The 19,599-nt window shown below is 36.7% G+C and overlaps 1 protein-coding gene and 1 non-coding gene across 4 annotated transcripts; one reads left to right on the forward strand and one right to left on the reverse strand.

The window, feature by feature from the left end:
• Positions 1–9,251: 9,251 nt before the first annotated feature.
• LOC130953887 (small nucleolar RNA R71) lies at positions 9,252–9,359 on the forward strand. Its single transcript, XR_009076047.1, has one exon. It is a non-coding gene; the product is annotated as a small nucleolar RNA R71 (small nucleolar RNA).
• Positions 9,360–14,211: 4,852 nt separating this feature from the next.
• LOC130951004 (damage-control phosphatase At2g17340-like) lies at positions 14,212–18,896 on the reverse strand. Of its 3 annotated transcripts, none has more exons than XR_009073795.1 (13): positions 18,634–18,896; positions 18,055–18,256; positions 17,893–17,958; positions 17,518–17,584; positions 17,361–17,429; positions 17,114–17,254; positions 16,647–16,775; positions 16,486–16,572; positions 15,896–15,970; positions 15,720–15,797; positions 15,506–15,591; positions 14,569–14,631; positions 14,212–14,436 (listed from the first exon to the last, which is right to left on the reverse strand). XR_009073795.1 is itself a non-coding variant. In XM_057879612.1 (13 exons), exons 1-13 carry the CDS (start codon positions 18,821–18,823, stop codon positions 14,353–14,355), a joined length of 1,326 nt encoding a protein of 441 aa, XP_057735595.1. In that variant the 5' UTR covers positions 18,824–18,894; the 3' UTR covers positions 14,212–14,352. The 3 variants fall into 3 exon arrangements, 2 of the variants coding, with proteins under 2 accessions (XP_057735595.1, XP_057735594.1); XM_057879612.1 differs by having other exon boundaries at positions 15,506–15,583; positions 18,055–18,253; positions 18,634–18,894; XM_057879611.1 differs by having other exon boundaries at positions 15,506–15,583; positions 18,634–18,893.
• Between the last annotated feature and the right edge of the window lie 703 nt (positions 18,897–19,599).

Raw genomic sequence — 19,599 nt, forward strand, 5'->3', positions numbered from 1 at the left:
TCTTTATCTAAACTTGTAAAACAAGGATTATGTATAAATTTTTATAATGATTCTGTTGACATTATTAAAAATTCTAATATTATTGGACGTGGTACTTTAATTGGTGATTTATTTAAAGTCCATTTAGCTAAAAATGTTCCATCTGGTCTTATGGTTATGCATGGTAATGGTATGAATGAAAAATTCTCCATATTGTGGCACCGAAGGTTGGGACACATAGAATAAAAAAATTAGTAAGTGACGGGGTTCTTGAACCTCTAGACTTTACTAATTTTGATACTTGTGTGGATTGCATTAAGGGAAAGCAAACAAAAGAGTCTCAAAAAAGTGCTAAGAGGAGTTCTGACATATTAGAAATAATTCACACTAACATATGTTATCCTGATATGTCGTTAAGTGGTCAGAAATACTTCATCTCTTTTATTGATGATTATTCACGATATATGTATCTCTATATGCTTCATAATAAATATGAGACATTGGACCCTTTTAAAGTTTATAAAGCTGAAGTAGAGAAACAATGCGGAAAGAAAATTAAGATCGTGAAATCAGATAGAGGTAGAGAATTCTATGGGAGATATACTGGAAGTGGACAAGCACCTGGTCCATTTGCAAAGTATCTTCAAGAGCATGGTATTGTGGCACAATACACCATGCCTGGCACACCAGATCAAAACGGTGTAGTTGAAAGAAGAAATAGGACTTTGCTGGATATGGTGAGGAGTATGCTTAGCAACTCTAATCTTCCTTTATCCTTGTAGAGTAAAGCCCTTAAGACAGCTGTGTATATATTAAATAGAGTTCCAACAAAGGCAGTTTCTAAAACGCCATTTGATCTATGGAAAGGTTGGAAACCTAGTTTGAATCATATACGCATTAGGGGTTGTCCTGCTGAAGTTCGGGTTTATAATCCACAAGAAAGGAAGTTGGACCCAAGGACGATAAGTGCCTATTTTATCGACTATGCAGAAAAGTCTAAGGGTTACAGATTTTATTGTCCCTCCCATTCAAGAAAAATAGTTGAATATAGAAATGCAAGGTTTTTAGAGCATGATATGGAAAGTGGGAGAAATAATCCTTTTAAAGTTGTTGAGAATGATAATGTTTGTCAAACCTCTCCATGTACAAGAGTGATTGTTCAATACAATGCTCATATAGATAGGGTCAATGTAGAACAACCTATTACTGATGTTTCACATCATGAAGATAATGTTCAAGTAGATGTAGATGATCAAACTCTTCATAATGAAAATGTTATTCAAGAACATATTACTCAGGAGCACCTTCAAGAAGAGGGAGGACCTGTTATGCCACTACCTTTACAAGTGGTTGATGATGCAACATTAAGAAGATCAACAAGAATAAGAAAGCCTGCAATTCTAGTGATTATGTAGTGTATCTTGCTGAGTCTGACTATGATGTTTGTGATGAAAACGACCCAACAACGTTTTCACAAGTAATGAAAAATCGTAATTCCAATTTATGGCTAGATGCTATGAAGGATGAAATAAATTCTATGCCGGATAACCAAGTTTGGGATCTTGTAGAATTGCCTGATAGAGAAAAGGCCATTGGCTGTAAATGGGTCTTTAAAACCAAGAAGGATTCATCAGGCAATATTGAGTGCTACAAGGCTCGACTTGTTGCCAAAGGATTTACTCAAAGGGAAGGAGTTGACTACAAGGAAACCTTTTTTCCTGTTTCAAAGAAAGACTCTTTTCGCATCATTATGGCATTGGTAGCACACTTTGACATGGAACTACATCAAATAGATGTGAAAACGGCATTCCTTAATGGAGATGAGAGCAATGTATGGTCTTAAATAGACTTCCTGGCAGTGGTATTTAAAGTTTCACAATGTGATTTCTTCATTTGAGTTCATTGAAAATATTTCTGATCAATGTATATATCACAAGGTTAGTGGGAGCAAGATCATATTTCTCATCTTATATATAGATGATATTTTGCTTGCAACAAAATTTAAGGTTGTTACATGAAGTGAAATAATTTCTCTCTAGACATTTTGATATGAAAGATATGGGTGATGCATCTTATGTCATTGGCATAAAAATTCATAGAGATAAACATAAAGGAATTTTAGGTTTATCTCAAGAAGCCTATATTAATAAAGTTCTTGAGAAGTTTAAAATGCAAAATTGTTCACCAAGTGTTGCACCTATTGTGAAAGGTGACAAATTCTACTTAGATCAATGTCCCAAAAATGAACTTGAAAAGAAATAGATGCAAAATATTTTTTATGTTTCAGCCGTTGGAAGCCTATTGTATGCTCAGATCTGTACAAGACCTGACATTGCTTTTACTGTTAGCATGTTAGGAAGATATCAAAGTAATCCAGGATTATCCATTGGAGAGCTACAAAGAAGGTCTTAAGGTACCTTAAAGGGACCAAAGACTTCATGCTTACATATAGACGAACTGACAATTTGAAAATTGTTGGATACTCAGATTCACACTTGGCAGGATGTGTTGATTCTAGGAAGTCAATGTCAGGATACATCTTTATGCTTGCTGATGGAGTAGTATCTTGGAAGAGTGCAAAACAATCACTTGTAGCCACTTCTACTATGGAAGCCGAGTTTATTGCTTGTTTTGAGGCTACATCACAAGGTGTTTGGTTAAAGAATTTTATCTCTGGGCTTAAGATTATAGATTGTATCTCTAGGCTATTGAGAATATATTGTGACAATTCAGCTGCTGTATTTATGGCTAAGAATAATAGAAGTAGTAGTCGAAGTAAGCACATCGATATTAAGTACTTAGCCATTAAAGATCGAGTTAGGTCTAATGAGGTACAGATAGAGCATATTAGTACTAAACATATGATAGCTGATCCTTTGACAAAAGGCATGCCACCATGATTGTTTAAGGATCATGTTACTAGTATGGGTTTATGTTCTGTAACGTCACTTATATGACTTATGTTATATCATATGATATATTTGGATATGAAATTCTTATTATTGTTTGTTTCTCATTTGGTTAGTGGTGCGCGAAATCGTGATCACTACAACTCCGCACAACTAACCAGCAAGTGCACTGGGTCGTCCAAGTAATAAACCTTACGCGAGTAAGGGTCGATCCCACGGAGATTGTTGGTATGAAGCAAGCTATGGTCACCTTGTAAATCTTAGTCAGGCAGACTCAAATGGGTATGGATGATGAATAAAACATAAAGATAAAGATAGAGATACTTATGTATATCATTGGTGAGAGCTTCAGATAAGCGTATGAAGATGCTTTCCCTTCCGTCTCTTTGCTTTCCTACTGTCTTCATCCAATCCTTCTTACTCCTTTCCATGGCAAGCTTATGCAAGGGTTTCACCGTTGTCAGTGGCTACCTCCCATCCTCTCAGTGGAAATGTTCAACGCACCCTGTCACGGCACGGCTATCCATCTGTCGGTTCTCGGTCAGGCCGGAATAGAATCCAGTGATTCTTTTGCGTCTGTCACTAACGCCCCGCCTGCTAGGAGTTTGAAGCACGTCACAGTCATTCAATCATTGAATCCTACTCAGAATACCACAGACAAGGTTAGACCTTCCGGATTCTCTTGAATGCCGCCATCAGTTCTTGCCTATACCACGAAGACTCTGATCTCACGGAATGGCTGGCTCGTTTGTCAGGCGAGCACTCGGTTGTCAGGCGATCAACCATGCACCGTGTATCAGGAATCCAAGAGATATTCACCCAATCTAAGGTAGAACGGAGGTGGTTGTCAGTCACACGTTCATAGGTGAGAATGATGATGAGTGTCACGGATCATCACATTCATCAAGTTGAAGAACAAGTGATATCTTGGACAAAGAACAAGCGGAATTGAATAGAAGAACAATAGTAATTGCATTAATACTCGAGGTACAGCAGAGCTCCACACCTTAATCTATGGTGTGTAGACACTCCACCGTTGAAAATACATAAGAACAAGGTCTAGTCATGGCCGTGAGGCCAGCCTCCCAAAGTGATCAAAAGATCTAAAGAACAAAAGATTCCAAAGATCAGAAGATGAAAATACAATAGTAAAAGGTCCTACTTATAGAAAACTAGTAGCCTAGGGTGTACAGAGATGAGTAAATAACATAAAAATCCACTTCCGGGCCCACTTGGTGTGTGCTTGGGCTGAGCAATGAAGCATTTTCGTGTAGAGACTCCTCTTGGAGTTAAACGCCAGCTTTGGTGCCAGTTTGGGCGTTTAACTCCCATTCTTGTGCCAGTTCCAGCGTTTAACGCTGGGATTTCTGAGGGTGACTTTGAACGCCGGTTTGGGCCATCAAATCTTGGGCAAAGTATGGACTATCATATATTGCTAGAAAGCCCAGGATGTCTACTTTCCAACGCCGTTGAGAGCGCGCCAATTGGGCTTCTGTAGCTCCAGAAAATCTACTTCGAGTGCAGGGAGGTCAGAATCCAACAGCATCTGCAGTCCTTTTTAGTCTCTGGATCAGATTTTTGCTCAGGTCCCTCAATTTCAGCCAGAAAATACCTGAAATCACAGAAAAATACAAAAACTCATATTAAAGTCCAGAAAAGTAAATTTTAACTAAAAACTAATAAAAATATACTAAAAACTAACTAGATCATACTAAAAACATACTAAAAACAATGCCAAAAAGCGTACAAATTATCCGCTCATCACAACACCAAACTTAAATTGTTGCTTGTCCTCAAGCAACTGAAAATCAAATAAGATAAAAAGAAGAGAATATGCAATGAACTCCAAAAACATCTATGAAGATCAGTATTAATTAGATGAGCGGGGCTTTTAGCTTTTTGCCTCTGAATAGTTTTGGCATCTCACTTTATCCTTTGAAATTCAGAATGATTGGCTTCTTTAGGAACTCAGAATCCAGATAGTGTCATTGATTCTCCTAGTTAAGTATGATGATTCTTGAACACAGCTACTTTATGAGTCTTGGCCGTGGCCCAAAGCACTCTGTCTTCCAGTATTACCACCGGATACATGCATGCCACAGACACATAATTGGGTGAACCTTTTCAGATTGTGACTCAGCTTTGCTAGAGTCCCCAATTAGAGGTGTCCAGGGTTCTTAAGCACACTCTTTTTGCCTTGGATCACAACTTTATTTCTTTCTTTTTCTTTCTTTTTTTTTCGTTTTTTTTTTGCTTCTTTTTTTTTGTATTCACTGCTTTTTCTTGCTTCAAGAATCATTTTTATGATTTTTCAGATCCTCAGTAACATGTCTCCTTTTTCATCATTCTTTCAAGAGCCAACATTCATGAACCACAAATTCAAAAGACATATGCACTGTTTAAGCATACATTCAGAAAATAAAAGTGTTGCCACCACATCAAAATAATTAAACTGTTATAAAATTCAAAATTCATGCAATTCTTATCTTTTTTTTTCAATTAAGAACATTGTTTATTTAAGAAAGGTGATGGATTCATAGGACATTCATAACTTTAAGGCATAGACACTAAGACACTAATGATCATAAGACACAAACATGGACAAACATAAAGCATAAATTTTCGAAAAACCAAGAAAATAAAGAACAAGGAGATTAAAGAACGGGTCCACCTTAGTGATGGCGGCTTGTTCTTCCTCTTGAAGGTCTTATGGAGTGCTTGAGCTCCTCAATGTCTCTTCCTTGTCTTTGTTGCTCCTCTCTCATGATTCTTTGATCTTCTCTAATTTCATGGAGGAGGATGGAATGTTCTTGGTGCTCCACCCTTAGTTGTCCCATGTTGAAACTCAATTCTCCTAGGGAGGTGTTAAGTTGCTCCCAATAATCTTGTGGAGGAAAGTGCATCCCTTGAGGCATCTCAGGGATCTCATGATGAGAGGGGTCTCTTGTTTGCTCCATCCTTTTCTTAGTGATGGGCTTGTCCTCATCAATGGGGATGTCTCCCTCTATGTCAACTCCCACTGAATAACAGAGGTGACAAATGAGGTGAGGAAAGGCTAACCTTGCCAAGGTAGAGGACTTGTCCGCCACCTTATAAAGTTCTTGGGCTATAACCTCATGAACTTCCACTTCTTCTCCTATCATGATGCTATGGATCATGATGGCCCGGTCTAGAGTAACTTCGGACTGGTTGCTAGTGGGAATGATTGAGCGTTGGATAAACTCCAACCATCCTCTAGCCACGGGTTTGAGGTCATGCCTTCTTAATTGAACCGGCTTCCCTCTTGAATCTCTCTTCCATTGGGCGCCCTCTTCACAAATGTCAGTGAGGACTTGGTCCAACCTTTGATCAAAGTTGACCCTTCTACTGCAAGGATGTTCATCTCCTTGCATCATAGGCAAGTTGAATGCCAACCTCACATTTTCCGGACCAAAATCCAAGTATTTCCCCCGAACCATAGTAAGCCAATTCTTTGGATCCGGGTTCACACTTTGATCATGGTTCTTGGTGATCCATGCATTGGCATAGAACTCTTGAACCATCAAGATTCCGACTTGTTGAATGGGGTTGGTAAGAACTTCCCAACCTCTTCTTCGGATCTCATGTCGGATCTCCGGATATTCACTCTTTTTGAGTGAAAAAGGGACCTCGGGAATCACCTTCTTCAAGGCCAAAACTTCATAGAAGTGGTCTTGATGCACCCTTGAGATGAATCTCTCCATCTCCCATGACTCGGAGGTGGAAGCTTTTGCCTTCCCTTTCCTCTTTCTAGAGATTTCTCCGGCCTTGGATGCCATAAATAGTTATGGAAAAACAAAAAGCAACGCTTTTACCACACCAAACTTAAAAGGTTTGCTCGTCCTTGAGCAAAAGAAGAAAGAAGAGAGTAGAAGAAGAAGAAATGAGGAAGAAGGGAGTGGCTTAATGTGCGGCCAAAGAGGGTGAGAAGTGGTGTTTAGGTTGTGTGAAAATGAAGGGGTGAAGAAGGGTTTATATAGGAGAGGGGGCTCATGGTTCGGTCATATATGGGTGGGTTTGGGAGGGAAAGTGGTTTGAATTTGAAGGGTGAGGTAGGTGGGGTTTTATGAAGGATGGATGTGAGTGGTGAAGAGAAAGATGGGATTTGATAGGTGAAGGGTTTTTGGGGAAGAGGTGTTGAGGTGATTGGTGAATGGGTGAAGGAGAAGAGAGAGTGGTGGGGTAGGTGGGGATCCTGTGGGGTCCACAGATCCTGAGGTGTCAAGGAAAAGTCATCCCTGCACCAAATGGCATTCAAAATCACGTTTTGAGCCAATTCTGGCGTTAAACGCCGGGCTGGTGCCCATTTCTGGCGTTTAACGCCAGGTTCTTACCCTTTCCTGGCGTTTAACGCCAGTCTGGTGCCCCTTTCTGGCGTTAAACGCCCAGAATGGTGCCAGACTGGGCATTAAACGCCCAACTGCTAACCTTACTGGCGTTTAAACGCCAGTATATTCTTCCTCCAGGGTGTGCTATTTTTCTTCCTGTTTTTCATTCTGTTTTTGCTTTTTCAATTGATTTTGTGACTTCTTATGATCATCAACCTACAAAATAAAATAAAATAACAAAAGAAAATAGATAAAATATAACATTGGGTTGCCTCCCAACAAGTGCTTCTTTAATGTCAGTAGCTTGACAGAGGGCTCTCATGGAGCCTTACAGATACTCAGAGCAATGTTGGAACCTCCTAACACCAAACTTAGAGTTTGAATGTGGGGGTTCAACACCAAACTTAGAGTTTGGTTGTGGCCTCCCAACACCAAACTTAGAGTTTGACTGTGGGGGCTCTGTTTGACTCTGATTTGAGAGAAGCTCTTCATGCTTCCTCTCCATGGTGACAGAGGGATATCCTTGAGCCTTAAACACAAAGGATTCTTCATTCACTTGAATGATCAGTTCACCTCCATCAACATCAATCACAGCCTTTGCTGTGGCTAGGAAGGGTCTGCCAAGGATGATGGATTCATCCATGCACTTCCCAGTCTCTAGGACTATGAAATCAGTAGGGATGTAATGGTCTTCAATCTTCACCAAAACATCCTCTACAAGTCCATGAGCTTGTTTTCTTGAGTTGTCTGCCATCTCTAATGAGATTCTTGCAGCTTGCACCTCAAAGATCCCTAGCTTCTCCATTACAGAGAGAGGCATGAGGTTTACACTTGACCCTAAGTCACACAGAGCCTTCTTGAAGGTCATGGTGCCTATGGTACAAGGTATTGAAAACTTCCCAGGATCTTGTCTCTTTTGAGGTAATTTCTGCCTAGACAAGTCATCTAGTTCTTTGGTGAGCAAAGGGGGTTCATCCTCCCAAGTCTCATTTCCAAATAACTTGTCATTTAGCTTCATGATTGCTCCAAGGTATTTAGCAACTTGCTCTTCAGTGACATACTCATCCTCTTCAGAGGAAGAATACTCATCAGAGCTCATGAATGGCAGAAGTAAGTCCAATGGAATCTCTATGGTCTCATTTTGAGCCTCAGATTCCCATGGTTCCTCATTGGGGAACTCATTGGAGGCCAATGGACGTCCATTGAGGTCTCCCTCAGTGGCGTTCACTGCCTCTCCTTCCTCTCCAAATTCGGCCATGTTGATGGCCTTGCACTCTCCTTTTGGATTTTCTTCTGTATTGCTTGGAAGAGTACTAGGAGGGAGTTCAGTAACTTTCTTGCTCAGCTGACCCACTTGTGCCTCCAAGTTCCTAATGGAGGACCTTGTTTCAGTAATGAAACTTTGAGTGGTTTTGATTAGATCAGAGACCATGGTTGCTAAGTCAGAGGGGTTCTGCTTAGAATTCTCTGTCTGTTGCTGAGAAGATGATGGAAAAGGCTTGCCATTACTAAACCTGTTTCTTCCACCATTATTGTTGTTGAAACCTTGTTGAGGTCTCTCTTGATTCTTCCATGAGAAAATTGGGTGATTTCTCCATGAAGAATTATAGGTGTTTCCATAGGGTTCTCCTAGGTAATTCACCTCTTCCATTGAAGGGTTCTCAGGATCATAAGCTTCTTCTTCAGATGAAGCATCCTTAGTACTGCTTGGTGCATTTTGCATTCCAGACAGACCTTGAGAAATCAAATTGACTTGTTGAGTCAATATCTTGTTCTGAGCCAATATGGCATTCAGAGTATCAATCTCAAGAACTCCTTTCTTCTGACTTGTCCCATTGTTCACAGGATTCCTTTCAGAAGTGTACATGAATTGGTTATTTGCAACCATTTCAATTAGCTCTTGAGCTTCTGTAGGCGTCTTCTTCAGATGAAGAGATCCTCCAGCAGAGCTATCCAAAGACGTCTTGGATAGTTCAGACAGACCATCATAGAAAATACCTATGATGCTCCATTCAGAAAGCATGTCAGAAGGACATTTTCTGATCAATTGTTTGTATCTTTCCCAAGCTTCATAGAGGGATTCTCCATCCTTCTGTCTGAAGGTTTGGACTTCCACTCTAAGCTTACTCAATTTTTGAGGTGGAAAGAACTTTGCCAAGAAGGCATTGACTAGCTTTTCCCATGAGTCCAGGCTTTCTTTAGGTTGTGAGTCCAACCATATCCTAGCTCTGTCTCTTACAGCAAAAGGGAATAGCATAAGTCTGTAGACCTCAGGGTCAACCCCATTAGTCTTGACAGTGTCACAGATTTGCAAGAATTCAGCTAAGAACTGATGAGGATCTTCCAATGGAAGTCCATGGAACTTGCAATTCTGTTGCATTAAAGAAACTAATTGAGGCTTAAGCTCAAAGTTGTTTGCTCCAATGGCAGGGATAGAGATGCTTCTCCCATAGAAGTCGGGAGTAGGTGCAGTAAAGTCACCCAGCACCTTCCTTGCATTGTTGGCATTGTTGTTATTTTCGGCTGCCATGTCTTCTTCTTCTTTGAAGATTTCTGTTAGGTCCTCTACAGAGAGTTGTGCCTTAGCTTCTCTTAGCTTTCGCTTCAAGGTCCTTTCAGGTTCAGGGTCAGCTTCAACAAGAATGCCTTTGTCTCTGCTCCTGCTCATATGAAAGAGAAGAGAACAAGAAAATATGGAATCCTCTATGTCACAGTATAGAGATTCCTTGAGGTGTCAGAGGAAAAGAAAATTAGAAGGAACAGGTAGAAGAATTCGAACTTAGTCAAATAGAGTTCGAATTGTGCATTGAGAAGGAGTGGTACTCCATAAATAGAAGGATGTGAGAAGAGGGGAAGAGAATTTTCGAAAATTAATTAAAAAGATTTTAAAAACATTTTGAAAAATTGATTGATAATTTTCGAAAACTAAAAGTGGAAAAGAAATCAAGTGATTTTGGAAAAAGAATTTGAAATTAGAAATTAAAAAGATATGATTGAAAACTATTTTGAAAAAGATGTGATTAAAAAGATATGATTGAAAAGTTATGCTTTTAAAAAGATGTGATTGAGAAGATATGATTTGAAAAATATTTTAAAAAGATTTGATTTTTAAAATTAATGACTTGCCTAACAAGAAAAGATATGATTCAAACATTAAACCTTTCTCAACAGAAAAGGCAACATACTTGAATTGTTCAATCAAATCATTAATTGTTAGCAAGTATCTTTGAAAAAGGAAAGAAATTGATTTTGAAAACATTTGATTGAAAAGATATGATTTGAAAAAGATTTGATTTTGAAAAACATTGAAAACTTGAAAAAAATTTGATTTGAAAACAAAATCCTCCCTCTTGTGCCATCCTGGCGTTAAACGCCCAAAATGGTGCACATTCTGGCGTTTAACGCCCAGTGCACTACCTTTTTGGGCGTTAAACGCCCAACCAGGTACCCTGGCTGGCGTTTAAACGCCAGTCTATCCTTCTTCACTGGGCGTTTTGAACGCCCAGCTTTTTCTGTGTAATTCCTCTGCTGCATGTTCTGAATCTTCAGTTCCTTGTACTATTGACTTGAAAATAGAACCAAGATCAAATAAATAATGCATGCAAGACACCAAACTTAAAATTAGACACTAGACTCAAACAAGAAACATAAAATCTTTTTGGTATTTTTATGATTTTGAAAAAAAATTTTTTTTGTGCTTTTTCGAAAATTATATGGAAATAGAAAACAAAGGTTTCAGAATTCTCAGTTTGGATTCCAGGAATCATTGCAATGCTAGTCTAAGACTCCGGTCCAGGAATTAGACATGGCTTCACAGCCAGCCAAGCTTTCAAAGAAAGCTTCGGTCCAAAACACTAGACATGGCCAATGGCCAGCCAAGCCTTAGCAGATCATTGCTCCAATAGCAAGATTGATAGAAATCAACAAGCTCTTGTGATGATCAGTTGAAACCTCAGTCCAATAAGATTAGACATGGCTTCTCAGCCAGCCAGATTTCAACAGATCATCATGAAACTCTAGAACTCATTCTTAAGAATTCTGAAGAAAAATACCTAATCTAAGCAACAAGATGAACCGTCAGTTGTCCATACACAAAACAATCCCCGGCAACGGCGCCAAAAACTTGGTGCGCGAAATCGTGATCACTACAACTCCGCACAACTAACCAGCAAGTGCATTGGGTCGTCCAAGTAATAAACCTTACGCGAGTAAGGGTCGATCCCACGGAGATTGTTGGTATGAAGCAAGCTATGGTCACCTTGTAAATCTTAGTCAGGCAGACTCAAATGGGTATGGATGATGAATAAAACATAAAGATAAAGATAGAGATACTTATGTATATCATTGGTGAGAGCTTCAGATAAGCGTATGAAGATGCTTTCCCTTCCGTCTCTCTGCTTTCCTACTGTCTTCATCCAATCCTTCTTACTCCTTTCCATGGCAAGCTTATGCAAGGGTTTCACCGTTGTCAGTGGCTACCTCCCATCCTCTCAGTGAAAATGTTCAACGCACCCTATCACGGCACGGCTATCCATCTGTCGGTTCTCGGTCAGGCCGGAATAGAATCCAGTGATTCTTTTGCGTCTGTCACTAACGCCCCGCCTGCTAGGAGTTTGAAGCACGTCACAGTCATTCAATCATTGAATCCTACTCAGAATACCACAGACAAGGTTAGACCTTCCAGATTCTCTTGAGTGCCGCCATCAGTTCTTGCCTATACCATGAAGACTCTGATCTCACGGAATGGCTGGCTCGTTTGTCAGACGATCAACCATGCATCGTGTATCAGGAATCCAAGAGATATTCACCCAATCTAAGGTAGAATGGAGGTGGTTGTCAGTCACACGTTCATAGGTGAGAATGATGATGAGTGTCACGGATCATCACATTCATCAAGTTGAAGAACAAGTGATATCTTGGACAAAGAACAAGCGGAATTGAATAGAAGAACAATAGTAATTGCATTAATACTCGAGGTACAGCAGAGCTCCACACCTTAATCTATGGTGTGTAGAAACTCCACCGTTGAAAATACATAAGAACAAGGTCTAGGCATGGCCGTGAGGCCAGCCTCCCAAAGTGATCAAAAGATCTAAAGAACAAAAGATTCCAAAGATCAGAAGATGAAAATACAATAGTAAAAGGTCCTACTTATAGAAAACTAGTAGCCTAGGGTGTACAGAGATGAGTAAATGACATAAAAATCCACTTCCGGGCCCACTTGGTGTGTGCTTGGGCTGAGCAATGAAGCATTTTCGTGTAGAGACTCCTCTTGGAGTTAAACGCCAGCTTTGGTGCCAGTTTGGGCGTTTAACTCCCATTCTTGTGCCAGTTCCAGCGTTTAACGCTGGGATTTCTGAGGGTGACTTTGAACGCCGGTTTGGGCCATCAAATCTTGAGCAAAGTATGGACTATCATATATTGCTGGAAAGCCCAGGATGTCTACTTTCCAAAGCCGTTGAGAGCGCGCCAATTGGGCTTCTGTAACTCCGGAAAATCCACTTCGAGTACAGGGAGGTCAGAATCCAACAGCATCTGCAGTCCTTTTTAGTCTCTGGATCAGATTTTTGCTCAGGTCCCTCAATTTCAGCCAAAAAATACCTGAAATCACAGAAAAACACACAAACTCATAGTAAAGTCCAGAAAAGTGAATTTTAACTAAAAACTAATAAAAATATACTAAAAACTAACTAGATCATACCAAAAACATACTAAAAACAATGCTAAAAAGCGTACAAATTATCCGCTCATCAGTTAGTATATATGCGCATACATGATTGAGAATGACAAATAAAATTTAGTGAAGGACCTAGAATAAGCATGGGCTTATTCCTACAGAAATACCACATAAAGAGTTTATTCAATTTGGAGATGTTACATTGTAATACATAGAAGGTAATACTCAATTAATGAGAACATACCGCTATGATTCGTGTAATTTGTCTTAATTGTTCAAGTATAGTATGTAATTACAAACTATACGTAACAAATGTTGGACCAAGTGGGAGAATGTTAGAATTTTTATTCTAATTGTAGTCCAATTTGTTAATATAAAATCTAGTTTGGGTGGTATTGTAATTATTGATTAATTATATTGGCGGTTGATCTATTTTTTAATGGAAAGAACACGATTGTTCATAAACTTTATAAAGTTTGGGTCTCTAATTCCGATTACACAATAACAAACAAACATATTTTGATTCCATCTGGTTCTGTGATTCAAGAATTGAAAGTTCCAAATTAAATAAAAGAATTTATTGATAATAACGGGAGGTACGTAAATTACTGATTTTATAAAATATATAACATAATAGTCTATGTCATCAAGTCATATCAACAATTTGATAATAAAAAATGAAATAAAAATTAACGAATACCATGTTAGCAAATATTAAAAATATTTTTTAGTGCAATTGGAATTGCGGAAATAATTACAATACACGAGACCAATTTCATAGACTACTTTACAGCTTTACTGGCCAATAATGATTTTAGGTTCATTATATTCGACTAATTTTTGTTTATATTAAACTGTTATTGGTGATTTTTATTAATATTATGATATTTTAGTGTAATACAATAATACGAAAGACATGCAAGATAAAAAAAAAATTGTAAGTAATTTTTTGAATATGACAAAAAATAAAAAAAAAAACCAAAAATCATGAATCATGATTTTAAATAAGACAAAAAAATAAAAATAATGAGTTATGATTTCAGTTTTTTAAATTAAAAAATATAATGTATAAAATTATGAATCACGATTTTTTTTTGTTATATAAATTGGTACTCACAATTTATGTTATACATTGCTCATTGCACTCGAAAAATACAACAATTTAGACTCATATTAATGTATTACATAACTTTATTCATCATATGAAAAATAAAAATCAATTATTTTTTTGGATAATAAATTTATTTTTGATAAAAATAAATCTGTGTAAAAGATTTAATTTTTTTAAGTAAACTAAAACTTTTAACTACTAAAGATTTGAACATTGACATTTCCAAGTCCCCGTCTACTATTTGACATATTATCTCCAATTGAAAGAACCACTAATAAGCACTAAGCAAATTGCACATGTACTGTTACCAAAGAATCAGCCTTAGTTATATTATGATCCCGTAGCTTCATTGTATTTGATTACACAGTCATACATACGTGACCCAAGAAATTCTGCAACCTCAACATGTTTCACCTACAAAAACAAACATATTTACGGCGACAAATAATAAATACAAGCTAAAAATCATAATTCAAAAGACTAAAAAAATAATTAAATCATGTGAATTGAGCAAGTTAGAGAAACAATCATAATGAAATGCATTACCATTCCAATCTTGAGTGAATCACATTTAAATTGGGCGTAGAGATTTGTTTCTATTCCACGACCCTGTCAAGAAACATGGTTAGTTTACAGTAAAAGTGTAAAACAATAAAGGTCCATTTGATTTCTGTTTAAAATTCTTGTTTTCTTGACCTTAAGACTATAAGATTTTAAGAAGGAAAAGAAACCATATGTAAGATTTTATGAATTTCAATGGTTTCACTATTTCTTTTTCAAAATTCTGAATACAAAAAATACTTAGCACAAAAAATGTCTCAATATTTTTTTATGGCCAAAAAAATAAAATAAAATAAAATGCATATATATGATTTAGAGAAGTGTATCCCATCTATATGGCTATTTCACAAATTGGATCCTCTATTTTATTTTTAAAACATTAAAAATTTTTGTAATAGTGTGAAAATAGCATCTTTTGATTTTTTGGTTTAAAAAATTTAAAATATTTTAAAAGTTGGTATCGGATCCTTTGATTTTACTTTTCACACAATTAAATATTTTAAAATATTAAAATCCGTCTCTCTAATTTTTTATTTTAAAAAATTTAACCATTTAAAATTGAAATAAAAGCCTTTAATTTCTGTTTTCAAAAAATTAAAATATTTAAAAATTAAATCAAACTTTTTGATTTTGGTTTTTTTTTTCTAAAGGATTCCTATATTTTGGGAAAAAAGCAAAAGAGGATATCTATATATTTATGGACTATGCTACGTGTACTTTAAAATCAGCTATCAAAGTCAACCACCAATGTAAAATGTTGAAATTAAATTACATATATATTTATATACAAATACATTAGTAGCTTATTTTAGTAGCTGATTTTGGTGTACAAATAGCATTTTTGTATATATATATATACCGCATTGTATACCCGTATTAAATTTTTTTTTTGCCAAAATTATGTTATGGTGAAGGAACTCACCATCCCTTCTAAGATAACAAGATCTGCATCACTGGCATGGTAAGCAACCTCCTGAGACACCCTAGTAAGATCAATAACCTGCGAGCCTCCGAAACCAAACGAGTAAGAAAAATGTAATCAACCTTCAACTCGATTATTTGTGACTATAGGGCCAAAGCTATATTGATTCACATTTAGCTTCCCTAACATAAAAGAGTACTATAAATTTTCTTACAGGTAAATCATTGCCAGAGTTGGCAATTAACAGATTTGAAGTGCTGACACCGATGAGACATCCTTCCTCGTCCCTTAACTACCAAGTAACATGACAGAGTCAGCACAGAGCTTTGTTGTACTATAAAGTTGCCTACCTTCTTTTATTTGTTCTTCTTGTTCCTTTTTTTTAGTTACCTTAGATATAATTTCAATTAGCTCTAAGTATGTCACATCATTGATAGAAGGCAAGTCATTAGCAGCCAATACAACCTGAATGCAAACCAAGAAAAGCAATTTCAGTTACATTTTCAATTTCAATAATGGACATATGCTAATTGCCCTAAAATAATATATCGAATTCGATGTATTTTCTGTTTGGTGTGAGAGGAGCAAATCTTGGCCGTTATACCTTACATGAACAATGAAGGTTTAGACTTTAGAGTTACTCAAAGGGCACAAGTTGAAACATCATTTTAGAAGTTACATAACCACTCTTCTCACTTGATATGCTCCCAAAGATGAACTTTTAGATTTCAACCATGCTACATTATACTAAAAATCAGTCACTAAATTAGTTATTGATATAAAATATACATTGAAATACAGAATACGGATTGAAAATGAGTTAAATAAAACACGTATTATATACAAATATATGGTGGTTGATTTAATGGTTAATTTTTTGTATTTATGTAGTATTTTTGTTTAGATTCAAATAAACTTTCATTCCTATGAACTCCTTATAATGTACACTAAACGCTTAACCCTAAAGAATGTCTGCAAACCTGGCTGCCCCGTCGAAGAAGCTCCCTCACAAATGGCAAAATACCCAAAATGATATCTGCACCAGAGTTATCAACAAATATGATAACCTGCAATGATAGAGGGAATGATCAACAAAAAATTATGCCAGAATTTGTATGTTCCTATAGAAACATATACTTGCCTTCTTCCACTTCTTTTTTCTCCATTTCATTTTGAAAGTATCAAGATCATCGATAATCCAAGGCCGAGCGACAAGCTTTTCGCAAGCAGACGAAAAGGACATTCCGTCCCTTGAGAAAGCCTCTGCAAGCTTCAGGAAATTGAGATTGGAAAAATAGTTAGCACATAAACTGCAAGTAGAAATAGATATAAATCCTCCACAGTCCAAATTCTGGCATATGAATATGATTGTAGTAAATAAAAAAGCAATAGTTGTTTGAACCCTATCTGGTTTTCAAGCATACTGTTTTGTTAATCCTATTAATAACTAGCTAAGAGTACTAATCAGATACACCATGCCAATACCAAATTAATTAGAAACTAAGATTTTGAGGACTTAATTTCCTGTGGAAATTAGAACTTAGATTAGTCAATTGTTAGTTACCATTATACCAAGTGACCAAACTTGCATATGGCAAATCAACATACCTCAATAGAACCAAGGTCGAATACATTCCCTGCGAAAATTCCTCTAACTAGATTTTCGAGTCGCTCGCCTTCATCTTCGATGGCGTCATTAAGACGAACAACGTTCTCAAATAGTGAGATAGCCTTTAAATTCTCTTCCTCCTGCCACACATTCAAAATGAAAATCTAATGACTCTTTAGTCTTTAGCTTTGGCTAATAAATTTAGACCCTGCTAACCAATTATTCTTAAAAATGAACAAGAATTGCCTTGACTTTCTTGAAGATATCTCTGAATCCAACTTCCCTAAGTACTTGCTCGCGAAGTCTGCATAAAAGCTACATCCAAAGCAACCAACCAAAACCTAAATGAATAATCAAAAGAAAAACCACAGAACTGAAAGAGGAATTCAGCTAAAAGATTTACACGGATATCAAGAGGGACTCCATGACTTGCAGGATCCTTCTTCAAATCTTCTAGTATTTCAGCATACCTTAATAAAATGGCAGAAACAAAAAGCATAAGAAAAGTCATTTCTTTCATTCACAATATGATACCAACAGTGAAAATGTTAGTAAATCACTTATCCCAAAAGTTTACACCGTTAGGTAGACACAATTAAATGATTATATACCTAACATACCCTTCGCGCAAAAGCTTCCTTTTGGACTTGAAGCATGAATTGTACATATGTCTAGTTTTTGCTTTATGCTAAAATTCTTTGAGAAAATCATTTATCCCAAAAGTTTAAATGATTAAGTAAAATGCAAGTGAACGGTTATATCTTACAGAAAGGGTTACCTTTTAGCAAATATTTCAGCTCTGTTTGCAGCATCTGGAACAGAAGAATCAGTCTCAGCACGCTTCCTGTGCCAAATCAAACCCAAACACACATTGAAATAATGCATCAACTATACTGTACGGATGCACGTGCTTTCACAAGAAGAAGAAGAAGAAGAATACTTGTAGGAAGGGATAGTATTGAGGAGGAGATTAATCCAAGATAGCTCGGTGGGAGCAGGAACACTTGGATCATCAGAAGGGTCCCTCCAAGGAATGGTGCATGCTCTATACTCTTCATTCAACAAAGGGAACTCTACCAACTCTGATGGTGTGCTACTCTTTTCAATTATTGCTTCTTCTTCTTCTTCTTCTTCTTCTTCTTCTGATATATACATATCTCAGTCGTCGACATATTCTACTAAGTTCAAGAACAATAAATCTTCTAACTTATCTCTATTTATGTCTTGGGGTAATCAATCGAATTTGTATTTTAAACAAAAACATACAAGAAACAAGCAATAGACTACAGATGCAACCATGGTCCAAGCTAAAACCTTACAATTACAGGTCATATATAAATTTTACCTAATATTATTAGGAGAAATACTTATATGCTTCTAAACTACATTTAGCATGTGTTCGAAAAATATGTATATCAGCTCATCCTTGTTTCTTTATATAATTTCTAAGTATTGCAGACAAGAGTAAGAGGCATTATGCTGGAGAAACGTGTAAGTATTTCTGTTATGTTATATGTACCTATACCAAGTGTTTTTGAGTGGGCACAAGAGAGGAAGTTGGCCTTGCTTGAGAGGGTAGGAGAGGAGGAAGAAGAGAATAATGATGGAGGAGGATTGAAATTCCAAGCAATGCTGCTGCAACATGGGACCAATGGCGAAGATGTTGTTGGTGACATGAACAACTTGTTACATGCTGATGACCTTATCATAGTGTGAGTGTGTGTGTGTGTGCGTGTTGTAAGGTTTGATTTCCTGAGAAATTCTTAAGATCATATTCTTCGTTTTATTTTTTGTCTGGTGGACGTTAAATTGAGATTGGTAGCGAAACATGGTCCACTATTTGGGACTTCTGGCGGACAAAAATAGCATAAAAAAGTCCTAATACTCAAATTTCAAACACCAAGGATGTTAATACTTCTTTTTCTTCAATAAAGCATTCAAAATTTGCGATTGTTTACTGAAGCTTGTTCCACGAAGAGGAAATACTTCTCTTTTTCTCTATGTTTCGGCCATAACGCCTTTCATGTCTCAAAATTATTTTTTATTGTAATATAAGAAAGACTGGTATTAGAGAGCTTTCAAGAAGTGTTTTAAAATCTTAGGATTAATGAGATAAGGATTAGTTTAGAGTATATTATTGGACCAGTCATCTTCAAGTTGTTCGATTTCTGAAAAATACAAAAGAATTGGGAAAAAGTGAGTTCACAAGACAGCATAGAAGTGAGTTTAGAAATTGAAATTAAATTGAAGTAAAATTGGGGCAAATAAAGAACGTCATAAAGGATTAAAAATGATGAAAATTTAATAATCCCTTTATAACGGGCAACAACTTGAGAACTATTTGGCATATGAATAATAATTGGCTTAATTTCTGAATATGAAATAAAATGTGACAAATTAGAAACAATATGATCAGTAGCACCCGAATCAATTATTCAAGCACCAGAAAAATATGACTGAGATGCAGCATTATTTAAAACTGAAA

The sequence above is a fragment of the Arachis stenosperma genome, chromosome 9, assembly GCF_014773155.1.
Source record: "Arachis stenosperma cultivar V10309 chromosome 9, arast.V10309.gnm1.PFL2, whole genome shotgun sequence".
NCBI lineage: Eukaryota > Viridiplantae > Streptophyta > Magnoliopsida > Fabales > Fabaceae > Arachis > Arachis stenosperma.

Excerpts from the sequence above, each read along its gene's own strand:
- LOC130951004 (XM_057879611.1), bottom strand. The coding sequence starts at position 18,823 with ATGATAAGGTCATCAGCATGTAACAAGTTGTTCATGTCACCAACAACA. Across the intron at positions 17,959-18,054 it reads AATACTATCCCTTCCTACAA|GAAGCGTGCTGAGACTGATT; the intron begins GTATTCTTCTTC and ends GATTTGGCACAG. Across the intron at positions 15,798-15,895 it reads TAATTGAAATTATATCTAAG|TTAAGGGACGAGGAAGGATG; the intron begins GTAACTAAAAAA and ends GTTACTTGGTAG.